The 13265-nt window shown below is 38.0% G+C and overlaps 1 protein-coding gene across 1 annotated transcript; it reads left to right on the forward strand.

Annotated features, from left to right (window-relative positions):
• The first annotated feature begins 96 nt into the window (after nt 1-96).
• LOC109576906 (histone H2B type 1-C/E/F/G/I) lies at nt 97-13125 on the forward strand. Its single transcript, XM_019985547.2, has 2 exons — nt 97-527; nt 12287-13125. Exon 1 carries the CDS (start codon nt 138-140, stop codon nt 516-518), a length of 381 nt encoding a protein of 126 aa, XP_019841106.1. The 5' UTR covers nt 97-137; the 3' UTR covers nt 519-527; nt 12287-13125.
• Nucleotides 13126-13265: the final 140 nt, after the last annotated feature.

Below are 13265 nucleotides of genomic sequence, written 5' to 3' on the forward strand. Positions count from 1 at the left end.
CCATAGATGACAACCTTGCTGTTTATCTTCCAATTAACTAAGACACGCTCTGCATCCCTCATTAGCATAAAGGCCCTATAAGTAGCAGAAATCCGCTTCCTATTTTCCATTTATCTTTCTTGTTTTCAGGTTTTAAAATGCCTGAGCCAGCCAAGTCTGCTCCTGCCCCGAAAAAGGGCTCCAAGAAGGCAGTGACCAAGGCCCAGAAGAAAGATGGGAAGAAGCGCAAGCGCAGCCGCAAGGAGAGCTATTCTGTGTATGTGTACAAGGTGCTGAAGCAGGTCCACCCGGACACTGGCATCTCGTCCAAGGCCATGGGCATCATGAACTCCTTCGTCAACGACATCTTCGAGCGTATTGCGGGCGAGGCATCGCGCCTGGCGCATTACAACAAGCGCTCGACCATCACCTCCAGGGAGATCCAGACGGCTGTGCGCCTGCTGTTGCCCGGGGAGTTGGCCAAACACGCCGTGTCCGAGGGTACCAAGGCTGTCACCAAGTACACCAGCTCCAAGTAAACTTGCCAAGTAAGCGTCTTTACACCTAACCCCAAAGGCTCTTTTAAGAGCCACCCACGTGTGCACAGAGAGAGCTGTAATCTATGTACGATAGACTTTCATTAATGGGCCTAAGGACTGACGGAACGAGTACGTTAATCTGAATGAGAAATTATAAAAAACTGAAAAGGGGGCTGGTGTATTGTAATATCAGTTTAAGAGGCTTGCAATTCGACAAGTCTCCATTACAGCTGAACTGAGGACTAGTAATGGAAAGCAGGGAAACTAGGCGGGCTGAGGAAAAGGGCTGCAATTGTATTCAGCATACAGTGTGAAGCACACAAAATTCCCAAACCAGGCAGTCGCTGGGCGGGACGGGTTGAGGGAGGGGAAGAGCGCACCTCGGAGTAACGTTTCCATTCTCTAAAAAAGGTGAGTAGACTAAAGGCATAAAATCTGCTACAAAGGAAACAAAAACCCTGTGTTCTTCAGTGTTCAGTTTTCTCTGACACCTAAGAAAAATACAGAGGCCTGTCTGACGCTTGCTAGTCAGGCCTCCGTTGGAACAGCTCCACAATCACTGGCTGCCTAACCTGGAAGGTATGCTAAAAAATGATGTGCAGCCCCGGCCTAAATAACGTAGAAGTGTAAATATAGGTCAATGGCATATGCTTTTCACACCAGCTCCTCAAACTATGTTTCCAAGTCCCTTAACAGCTGTCATAGGATTTTTTTTCTATACCTCTAGTTAGCCTGCCCCATGCTTGAGGATCCAAATCAGACCAACCTCTCCTCACTGCCTAATCTGTTTACCCAAAATAGGTTCAAACATGGGTTTGAAAATTAGGTTCAAACATAGGTTCAAAAAACCCAGGCTGCCTACAAGATTTTTATTTCGTTCTCTTCCTGTTTTCCTCACATATAAGTTCTGGTTTGTCTTTGTTGGATGAAGTAATTCTTGCTTGATTTCTCTTCAGTACAAGAGCAGGCTGGCTAATCATTAACACTTGACAGTTTATTTCTGAAAAGTCCACCGAGACATTGTTTACCTGAGTCCTACCTTAGGAATCAATAGAAATGTGACCTGAATATATACCTCGTCTAGCCCTGGGCACTTTTGAGTTTCCTGTTTCTCTTCCCTTGGCTGCATGCTGAAATTTATTTTTGCCCAGTTTGCTTCTTGATTTGGTGTTTAGATTGGATACACATTAGTGGTTTTATGATTAGATCATTAAGTGATTGGTGCAGTGGTAAAGAATTCACTCCACCTGCCTCTGGAGGAGATGCAACCATCCCTGGATCAAGAAGATCCCCTGGATCTTGTAGATCTTCTTGGAGTAGGAAATGGCCACCCACTCCAGTATTCTTGCCTGGAAAATTGACTGAAGGACTGAGCCTGAGCAACTGATCGCCCATGCACAGTAAGAGATTTTGTTACTGTTGAGTCGCCAAGTTGTGTCCAACTCTTCGTGACCTCATGAGCTCTAGACTGCCAGGGTCCTTTCTCCATGGGATTTCCAGGCAAAAATACTGGAGTGGGTTGCCATTTGCTTCTCCAAGGAATCTTCCGGACCCAGATATTGAACCTGAGGCTTCTGCCAAGTCTCTTGCATTATAGGTGGATTCTTCACCCCTGAGTCACCTAATTGGTGGCAAAGCACAAGGTCGAATTTGGTTCATTTCTTAATCTTTTGGGGGTTGTTTGAGGATTCTTATATAATCTCTGGCAATTGAGAACACAGGATCAGGAAGCTGGTGTTTATCTTTCTAGCCTTTGATGGGATCCACTGTATTTGGTGTTTTGTGTCTATATACTGTGTGTTCTTTTAACTAAAAATCAGAGTTTCTTTCAAAACTGTTTCTGTGATTACTCAATACGAGTCCAAATAATTGTTTTTATCTGCAAAAGCAATATTCCTGCTTCAAAAATAATGTAAATATAAAATGGCCACCTAAAACTTTTTACCTTAATAAAGTTGTAGACCCAACAGAAAACTGAAGGAAAAAAAAAACAAGGAAATAGAATCTTCTTCATGGAATTGGCCTGTCTTGGTATCCTGAAGCCTCAAAAGTTTATGATTCAGTAATTCAAAAATAATAATAATAATAAATTGTCTCTTCTTTAAGTAAAGTTAGAGAGGAGAGAGAAGAAATATGCTATTATAAATAGAGCTATTGAATTACGTTAAAAAAGAGAGAGAGCACTTCCAATACCTGTTTTAAAACAAACATTTAATAGTTTACAATCCTTAAAGAGTTCATTGTGAGGGATGTGGTCCTGGCAACTAGAATTTCCTACCAACCTTTGAAGGATATGAGAGACTTTACTCATATTCTGAGCGATGGTGTTCCCCAAGGCATTTCTAATCATAATCACATTTGTTTGTTTAACCGATTAACATACTTAAATCTCTGTGCTGTTTTTAAATTAAATATCTTTAATTTTTGTTACATTTCACAATTAGCTCCTCTAAAAATTGTACGGGTGATTGAGAATCTTAAAGCTTTATGAATACAAATAATTTTAAAGAAATTATCTACTTCAGCAGGAAATTTTAAAAATTATAATGTAAACTCAAATTTTAAATAGCTTATATAAAGGCTAAACACATCAATTTAAAATAAGAGGAAAATCAAATTCTCCTGATTCTTTAAATGTGGCTACATCTTAAGTGGTTACTCAGGCAAAAAAATACAAAGTTTAACTGGATTTAATTAGTGGTGATTGTTAACAAGTTATGAGATAAGAAACAGAACTACTCCACTATCTTCAAACAACTTAAATATTTTAATACATGGCATGTAATTCTATAGGAAAAAGTCAAATATTTCTAATATAACTTTTTGGATAAATTTACTGGCTTAAAATTTTGCTTTACAAAATGGATCTATGTCTTTTTATTTATTATTGTCATAATGTAAAAGTAATGTTACCATAATATTCTAGTTAACACAAGTTTAGGGATTATTTTCTTTCAAAAAAAAAGAGCTAATTTAAATTTGCTAAGTTACTTCAACTCGGTTTAGTGATTAGATGAGTTAACATCTATTTATTTAAAATTCTACATTATGTTAACCATGCATTGAACTAAATTATCACAAGATAGTGATAAAGTGGATAGGTAATGTCACTTTTAAAATGGAATTATTTTTTATAAGATTACAAATCATATTGAATCAGTGTGTCAACTTAAATCGTGAATTCAAAGTTTATAGATACTACAAAATTTAGGTGGTATTAAATTGAGTAAATGAATGCCTAATCTTTGGATAGCTGAGCAATTTCTAAATTGGAGAGTACAAAATACACATCACTAAAAACAATTAGAACTGTGCAAGCCTTTTATTTTTACACAGTTGAGAATGATCATAGATTAATAGGTTAGAGAGCATATAGATGCCTTCGGAGAATGGGAATAGGTATGCTTGTTTTTGGCACTTTAAATTTGTAAAGGGTGTAAGTAAAGGATACATGTGAGCCCAGAGAACAAGGAAGGTTTTGAATGGCCTCCCAGTTTCTTTATGCCTGTGAGGGAATACAATTGCCTGCTTCCTAAAAGGGCTGTTGTTAATACAAACAGCTCTGACTCTAACCAAGTACTATAGCTACAGAGAAACACAAATCTATACACAGACAATGGCTATGTTTGGTCTATTCATTTAATGGGAAGTTGTTATTGTTCATTCAGGTGACATGTGTGTGTAAGTCACTCAGTTGTGTCTGACTTCTTGCGACCCCGTGGCTCCTCTGTCCATGGAATTCCCCAGGCAAAAATACTGGAATGGGTTGCCATTCCCCTCTCCAGGGTATCATCCTTATCCAGGAATCAAACCTGGGTCTCCTGCATTGCAGGCAGATTTTTACCATCTGAACCACCGGGGAAGCACGCATTAATGTAGTAAATTCAATTTAATATGTGCTGTCTTATTTATGCTAATAAAGTAAATGCACCTTAAAGCTGCTGTTAAAAACTTTGAATTTATAATTATATTTATCAACCATCCCCTCAATAAAAATTGACTATCCAAATCTCTCATAATTGTTGGTAAAACCACCCACAGACTTTATAGTCATGTAGCCAAAAATAACTCCAACAGCAAGCACAAACTAGTTCAGATTTTACAAAAATGTTGATTAGCTCAAAGACGTAACAAGTGATTGAATCTTGCCTTATCTCCAATTAGTATAACTTGAAAAACCATAAAGGTGGGACAGTGAACATTAACAAGCCAATTTCATGTTATTGTTTCAAAATATATGGATTTTTTTTTTTACAACCTGGGAATATCTGTAATCCTTTAAATAATAAAAAATGAGATCATAGATAAAATATTAGAACATATCAATCTATATGACCCACTAACTGCTAAGGAGATAATACAAATAATTTAAAGTATAATTACCCAAAAGATTTAATTTTTACTATAAAAATTTTATTTTTTACTATACCAAAATTTTACTTCTAACCAAAATAATAATGATAATATGATCTACATCTGAGTAGTCTCAAACTCTTATCATTTGAAATTGTACTGAAAATTCCATGTGACTTGTTTTTTCTTCACTTGACATGTTTCAATTATCAGATGTTTCCTGAAACTAATGTTAGCTACATTTGTCATATATAAAATAAATGCAGTCTACACGAAGACTTCAACAGACACACCTCTATCTAATATAAAATTAAAAGTTGTATTAAAAGAGACATTTTTTAAAAATGTCAACTTTTAACAATGCTATGCTTTGCTTAGTCATGTCTGACTCTTTGCAACCCCATGGACTATAGTCCACCAGTCTCCTCTGTTCATGGCGATTCTCCAGGCAAGAATACTGGAGTGGGTTGCCATGCCCTCCTCCAGGGGATATTCCCAACCCAGGTATCCTGAGTTGCAGGCAGATTCCTTTTACCACCTGAGCCACACGGAAGCCCTTAATAATGCTAGAAAAGGCCATTTCCAGTATTTTAAACTATGAGTGTTTTTAAGCTTCAGGACAAATGGATTATTTTTTTCACATAGTAAACACATTTAGAATTTTACCACTTGGATATACACTCTCATTGGAAAGTGAATCTGGAGGCTTACTAAAAGATTTTCAGAATTTTGGAGGTAGGAAGTTTTCCTCTTAAGATTCTACAAATCCAGATGAGATCTAGAATAGATCGCTTTTTCCTTCTTCTTCCTTTTGTGTTACTCTTTGACCTTTTCTCCATTATCTGTTTTTTCAATGATTAGATTTCAGATTTGTTCTTCCCAAGTATTAGAAGACTCTCTGTGTTTGGCTTTCCCAGGTGCTGCAGTGCCTGCCAAGGCGGGAGTCACATGAGACATGGGTTTGAGTCATGGGTTGGGAAGATCTCCTGAAGGAGGAAATGGTAACTCACTCCAGTATTCCTGCCTGGAAAATTCCATGGACAGAGGAGCCTGGCCAGCTTCAGTACACGGGATCATTACTGAGAGAATGAGGACTCACAAGTATTTGAAAATAATTTTAAATCCTTAGAACGTAGTCCTCTGTACCTTGACTAAACGTTCTTGAACAAAAGACTGTGTACTCCATAATCTATTTCTGAGTATGGCTTAAGTAGTTAAAACTGCAATTAGAAAAAATGACACTTATTTAACTTAATTCCATGAAAATGATCTTTGAGAACTGTTCTTCTATTTTCAGTTCAGTTTAGTTCAGTTCAGTCGCTCAGTCATGTCCAATTCTCTGTGGCCCCATAGACTGCAGCACACCAGGCCTCCCTGTCCATCACCAACTCCAGGAGCTTACTCAAACTCGTCCATTGAGTCAGTGATGCCACCCAACCATCTCATCCTCTGTCATCCCCTTCTCCTTCTGCCTTCAATCTTTCCCAGCATCAGGGTCTTTTCAAATGAGTCAGTTCTTTGCATCAGGTGGCCAAAGTACTGGAGTTTCAGCTTCAGCATCAGTCCTTCCAATGAATATTCAAGACTGCTTCCCTTTAGGATGGACTGGTTGGATCTCCTTGGAGTCCAAGGGACTCTCAAGAGTCTTCTCCAACACCACAATTCAAAAGCATCAATACTTCGGTGCTCAGCTTTCTTTATAGTCCAACTCTTACATCCATACATGACTACTGGAAAAACCATAGCTTTGACTAGATGGACCTTTGTTGGCAAAGTAATGTCTCTGCTTTTAATAAGCTGTCTAGGTTGGTCACACCCCACTCCAGTACTTTGCCTGGAAAATCCCATGGATGGAGGAGCCTGGTAGGCTGAAGTCCATGGGGTCGCTAAGAGTCGGACACGACTGAGCGACTTCACTTTCACTTTTCCCTTTCATGCATTGGAGAAGGAAATGGCAACCCACTCCAGTGTTCTTGCCTGGAGAATCCCAGGGATGGAGGAGCCTGGTGGCTGCCGTCTATGGGGTCACACTGAGTCAGACACGACTGAAGTGACTTAGCAGCAGCAGTTAGCAGCTAGGTTGGTCATAACTTTTCTTCCAAAGAGCAAATGTCTTTCAATTTCATGGCTGCAGTCACCATCTGTGGTGATTTTGGAGCCCAAAAAATAAAGTCTGTCACTGTTTCCATTGTTTCCCCATCTATTTGCCATGAAGTGATGGGAATGGATGCCATGATCTTCATTTTCTGAATGTTGAGTTTTAAGCCTACTTTTTCACTCTCTTTCACTTTCATCAAGAGGCTCTTTAGTTCTTCTTCACTTCCTGCCATAAGGGTAGTATCATCTGCATATCTGACGTTATTGATATTTCTCCTGGCAATCTTGATTCCAGCTTGTGCTTCTTCCAGCCCAGCGTTTCTCATGATGTACTCTGCATAGAAGTTAAATAAGCAAGGTGACAATATACAGCCATGACGTACGCCTTTTCCTACTTGGAACAAGTCTGTTGTTCCATGTCCAGTTCTAACTGTTGCTTCTTGAACTGCATACAGATTTCTCAAGAGGCAGGTCAGGTGGTCTGGTATCCCATCTCTTGAAGAATTTTCCACAGTTTATTGTGATCCACACAGTCAAAGGCTTTGGCAGTCAATAAAGCAGATGTAGATGTTTTTCTGGAACTCTCTTGCTTTTTTGATGATCCAGCAATGTTGGCAATTTGATCTCTGGTTCCTCTGCCTTTTCTAAATCCAACTTGAATATCTGGAAGTTCATGGTTCACATACTGTTGAAGCCTGGCTTGGAGACATTTGAGCATTACTTTGCTAGCGTGTGAGATGAGTGCAATTGTGCAGTAGTTTGAGCATTCTTTGGCATTGCCTTTCTTTGGGATTGGAATGAAAACTAACCTTTCCCAGTCCTGTGGCCCCTGCTAGTTTTCCAAATTTGCTGGCATATTGAATGCAGCACTTTCACAGCATCGTCTTTTAGAATTTGAAATAGCTCAACTGGAATTCCATCACCTCCACTAGCTTTGTTCGAAGAGATCTCTAGTCTTTCCCATTCTATTGTTTTCCTCTATTTCTATTTCTTCTATTTAAGACCTATCAATTAAGTACTTGAAGATTAAAGAGTTTTCAAATATTTCTTATTATATATGTGATTGCCCTCATGAACTTTTTGTTCTCCTCCTCTGTTTAATGTGCAGATGACAAAATGTTCCAAAGAGGAGACTAAAACCCACTACAACTGACAATAAGAGTCTTGATCAAAGTGGGGAAGTTGATAGACTTTGATGCTGGAAATGGTGAAGATATAGCCTATCTAAAATGAAAATACTGATTGAGAGTTGGTGGAATATATTACACAGAGGCAGCCTGTCACATTATGCTTCATAGCCAATCTTGAGAATTTATAGAGAATCATCATTATTTTTAAATCCTCTTTGATCTATGTAAGAACAGATTGTCCACAGTGAACTCTTTCCTACTGAAAATAATGTACAAACATGATATCCTGTTCATGGACAGTCTGCAGGCATTTTGTTCCTTCTTTCTATTATATAGACATCTTTTTTGACCTTTTTGGATGAAATAATCTATTGTTTGACATACCTTATACACAAGTAAACAGTGTGCTAATAATTAATAGAACAACTTTGAATTACTGTTTGACAGACCTACTATTCTGAGCCTGTGGGGTGATAATAATTACCTACTTATGAAGATCGGGTGAGGATTAAATGAAATGACAAGTTAAAATATTTGTCCTAGAAATGATATGATGCCAGTAAAGTGACAGCACAGTATTGCTCCCTGATGACTAAAGTGTAGCCCCTGGAGACAGAACCTCCAAATTTAACTCCCAGCTTGCCAACTATTAGCTGTAAGACTGATGCAAGCCATTAATCTCTCTGTGCTTCTTCTCTATCTTGAGGATGATAGTGATAGCACGTACCTTCTAGATGTTTGTGATGATCAAAGACCTTTAATGAAAAAAAACCAAACACCTTTAATGCATAGAACACACTTTGAAGAGTGCCTGGCCCATAGTAGGTACTCACTTTTTGTGTGATGTTTGACAAGTTTCACTTATATCCTTCTTTACATCCTAAAGGGAACTAAGGCAGCTTATGACTGAAGACCTTGATAGGAATTTCAAAAACAATATGAAAAGATTGCCAGTGGATTCCACTGAATTTACATTGGCCCAACAAGTTGAACGAACATGCATTTTCTTTCTCCATTTATATTTGATTAGGTCCCTAAGCATATACCTAAGGACATAAAGAATGATAGCTGTCATTTGTCTTGAAACTTCCAGATTTGTAAAGATGTATAGATTCAGTACTTTGCAGTCCAACAGACCTAAATTCAAAAGCATTTAAAATGAGTTAGCTTTTCCAAACTTTCACCTTGTGCAATCCTGGATGACTAAGCATAAAAATAAATTGGGTCAAATACACAGTTGCCTAGACTCTGATTAATCTTTTTGGACTCTGAAAATCAGCTTGATGTATCCTCAGGTACTATGCTATGCTATGCTAAGTCACTTCAGTCGTGTCCGACTCTGTGTGACCCCATAGACGGCAGCCCACCAGGCTCCCCCGTCCCTGGGATTCTCCAGGCAAGAACACTGGAGTGGGTTGCCATTTCCTTCTCCAATGCATGAAAGTGAAAAGTGAAAGTGAAGTCGCTCAGTCGTGTCTGACCCTCAGCGACCCCATGGACTGCAGCCTATTGTAAATTAGGAAAAAGAAAGTAAATTTGGAGAATCAGCAACTTTCTTATTGTCCCACCTCAGTTCTGAGAGAGGAAAATGAGGCTTTGATTTGCTTATTTAAAGACTCACATAACCTTATCATCTAATAAGCAATTTGTATTGTAATTAATAGAAAGAGCTAGTTTTGTCTATCTATGGGTATTCATGGTGTTAGATGTCCCAGCTGCAGGCTCAGAGAGATGAAGGAACAAAAATGCTGAGGCTTGTCTCATTCTGTGAGGAAACTGACATAGATAGAGGAGGAGATACTGGGGTAAAACCTTGATCTTATCACTTTCAGCCCAAGTTCTCGAACAGTAAAAGAATTGGCTTCAAAAGCAATAAAGATAAAACCTTATTCTCATTTTCTTTTTTCTCTCCTCTACTCCTCTTCTTCTTTGTTTTTCTTTATTTTCTTTTCACTTTTTCCCCTAATATAATAGATCTTATCTCAGTTGTAGGACAAGATATAAAAACATCAAAGATTTAAATGTGCCCTTTTTATTGCTGGATTTGCATGAACAGTTCAGATGATAAATGTTACTCACTAGATTTTTAAACACATGCATTTTGGCTTTAGTGCACAGAAATACATATATTTTTTAAAATTGAAAGAAATAAATACAATTACATATTTAAGAATTCTACAGAGATGATGCAAGTTCTGAGATCTTGAAAGGAAGAATGCCTGCTAGCCTCCAAGGTGAGTCAAGGATACCAGCGAGCATCAGGGTGAAAGTTTTTTGGAGGTTCTGGAAAGTGCTCAGTATCTTTGACTCTAAACATTCGAGACTGAGCCTGACTCCATCAATTCTAGACATAAATAGTGTGAGTGGATTGGATTTTTTTTTCCTGCATTCATATTTTTATGAGATATTTTTAGATAGTTTTGGTTTACAACAAAATTGAGAAGGAGGTACAGAGATTTCTAAAATATCCCCTACCTCCCCCACCACACACACACACACACACACGTAGCCTTGCCCATTATCAACATCACTCATCAGAATGGTATATATATACATTTTAACCAACCAAGGATGAGCTTATATTGACACAACAGCATGATCACCCACAGTCTGTAGTTGACCTTAGGATTCATTCTTGATGTTGTAGGTTTTATGGGTTTGGTCAAATGTCTAATGACATACTTACATTTACTGACATGAAACACAATTTGATGGGCTCTTCCCCCTGCCCTCTGTCGGTGGTCTCTTTCTCTCATGTTCTATACTGCAGTCAGATTTGCACGTGCTTTGTTTTTCTTGGTTTTTAGCCTCCCACATATGCTAGAACTCCCTCTTTGATATTTCTACCACAGAAGGAATGTAGACAGAGTAGCACTGTAGACAGAGTTGAATGTAGACAGGATGGTCTAAGGAAGGGTTCCTTCCCTTTCTCCTTTGGCTCTATGGACCATCCTCTGGTTCTTGTTCATTTAGAGGCTAAGGAGCCATCTTCAGTGATGATCTCTTGGAAAAAGACAGTCACTGTCCTCTTGGAGCTTACATCTCAGCTAGGGAAGATAGGCAACAAGCAATAGTTACAATAAGTAATTATATAGAATATGAGAAAGGAATTAGTGCTATTGAAAGGGAAAATGTAAAACAGGGGAATCAAGAGGATCAGTAGATATAATTTGTACATTAGCACTCATTAAAATGTTCAATATAATAAGAGTAGCTAATACTAGTGTAGCACTTAGTATGAGCCAGCTACTAGTCTAAGTGCTTTCCTCTGTTAACTCAGTTTATTCTCAAACAATAAAATGTTAGTTGCAAAGTGCTTACCCAGCTCTTGGAGGAAGACCCAGGAATGAGAAAAAGACGAGAAATCAAAGTCCTATACAATCTACTTTTGAAGTGTCTCGAGTACTTGTCTCTTCTTCTAGCACCCAAAGAGGAGTTGGAAAATGCACTTTGTAACAACCCAAGAAAGAGACTAAGCATTTGGGTATATTTCCATTAGATGCTTGATTTGGCTTATTGAAAAGTGGGGAATGACTTCATCTGCCAGCAGCCCAGAGGGACGAGCATCTGAGAGAAGGGAGGCTTCTGGGAACTGTTAAAACTACTTAATGTGGGAATAACAAGCTGGAACTCATCAACCTGTTGTCATGCAAGCGCCTTCCTCATTCCTCATAAGCGGTTCCACAAGGCTCACCACAAAGCACCTCACCCTCGAAAATCCGCATCGCCTGGCCTTTGTCACTATGTCTCCTTTGTGAAAAGCCCTAACACTCTTTCCTCACCTGATAAATGAGTACCCGCCCTTCAAGACTGAACTCAAACCTGACTTACTGGACACTAACTAGATCATGCTCATCTTTTATTTACAAGTGCACACAGACTTAAGCATTGGAGGGTTTGGGTTTACTGTAGAGGATGGCACACCATCCAACAGCTGTCCCACCTGGGAAACTCAATCTCTCCAAGCCTTAATTTCCTCAACTATAAACCACGGAGTACCATTATAGGTACCTCAGAAGCTTGTGCAAGAATAAATCCATTGGTACCTATAAAGTGGTTAGAGCACTGCCCAGCACAGAACAGACACCCAAAGAACATTAGCCATTGTGATTATTGTTGTTCTGAGTCAGTATCAGATATTTGATGAATTATAGAAGTGAATTAATCAATCGATCTTTCTTTTTACAGGAGGAGCAAATGGGCTTTAGAAAAGTATTTTCCCACTACTGGTCACCGCTGGACTTTATTATATCTCAAAAATAAGTCAATGAAAATGACTGATACCAGAAGCAGATAAAAGATATTTTCAACAATCATAGAAAAATCAGTGAGAACCTGGCTAAGGCATTTATTTTGAGTATAAAAATTTTAAATGGCTATTTGAGAAATTTGCAAGAAGAAAAATACATAACAGAAAATTAAATCTTAGTATCTCTTTTCTATATGTATATAAGACCTATGAATATATAAATATGAACATATATGAGATTCACCTATAAAAATATATGTCATTTAAAAACCAAATTTAAGTATCATGCTATGTATGTACATATATCGAGTTTTCTAGGTAATATGCCTAGAAACACATTTTTTAATGGGTATATTATTACTTATGCAAGTAGTCCTCTGTTACTGGCTATTTAGATTGTGTTCCATTTTTATGCATTATAAATCATATAGGCCACACTTCTTTGTATGTAAATCTCTGTTTAAATATTTATTTCCTTAGAATAGACTTCTGGAAGTAGAATACTAAATCCCAAGGTAAAATCATTTTTTAATGTTCTTAATATATACATTGTCAAATTGCCTTTCAGAAGGACTGTGCCAGTTTATAATCCCAGTATAATTTAAAAATTCTTGTTTTCATAGCTGTCATTTTTACTGAGAACACTTTTAAAGCATTGTTAACCAGATAGATTAAAAAAAAATTGAACTGTAATTTCCTTTATTATGAATAGAGGTAGTATTTTTTCCCATGCTTTTATTAGCCATGACCCAATAAAAAATAAACTGCTGTAAAATAATGGACGTGCCTGCAATCATTCCATGGGAAATCACCGTGTAAAGAATAAGTAGGTAGGATCTTAGGTTAAGATCAAGAAACAACTATTTATCAGGTGCCTCCTCTGTCCAGGACAATGCTGGAATAATGAACCATGTTTGG

The sequence above is a fragment of the Bos indicus genome, chromosome 23 (genome assembly GCF_029378745.1).
Source record: "Bos indicus isolate NIAB-ARS_2022 breed Sahiwal x Tharparkar chromosome 23, NIAB-ARS_B.indTharparkar_mat_pri_1.0, whole genome shotgun sequence".
Lineage (NCBI taxonomy): Eukaryota > Metazoa > Chordata > Mammalia > Artiodactyla > Bovidae > Bos > Bos indicus.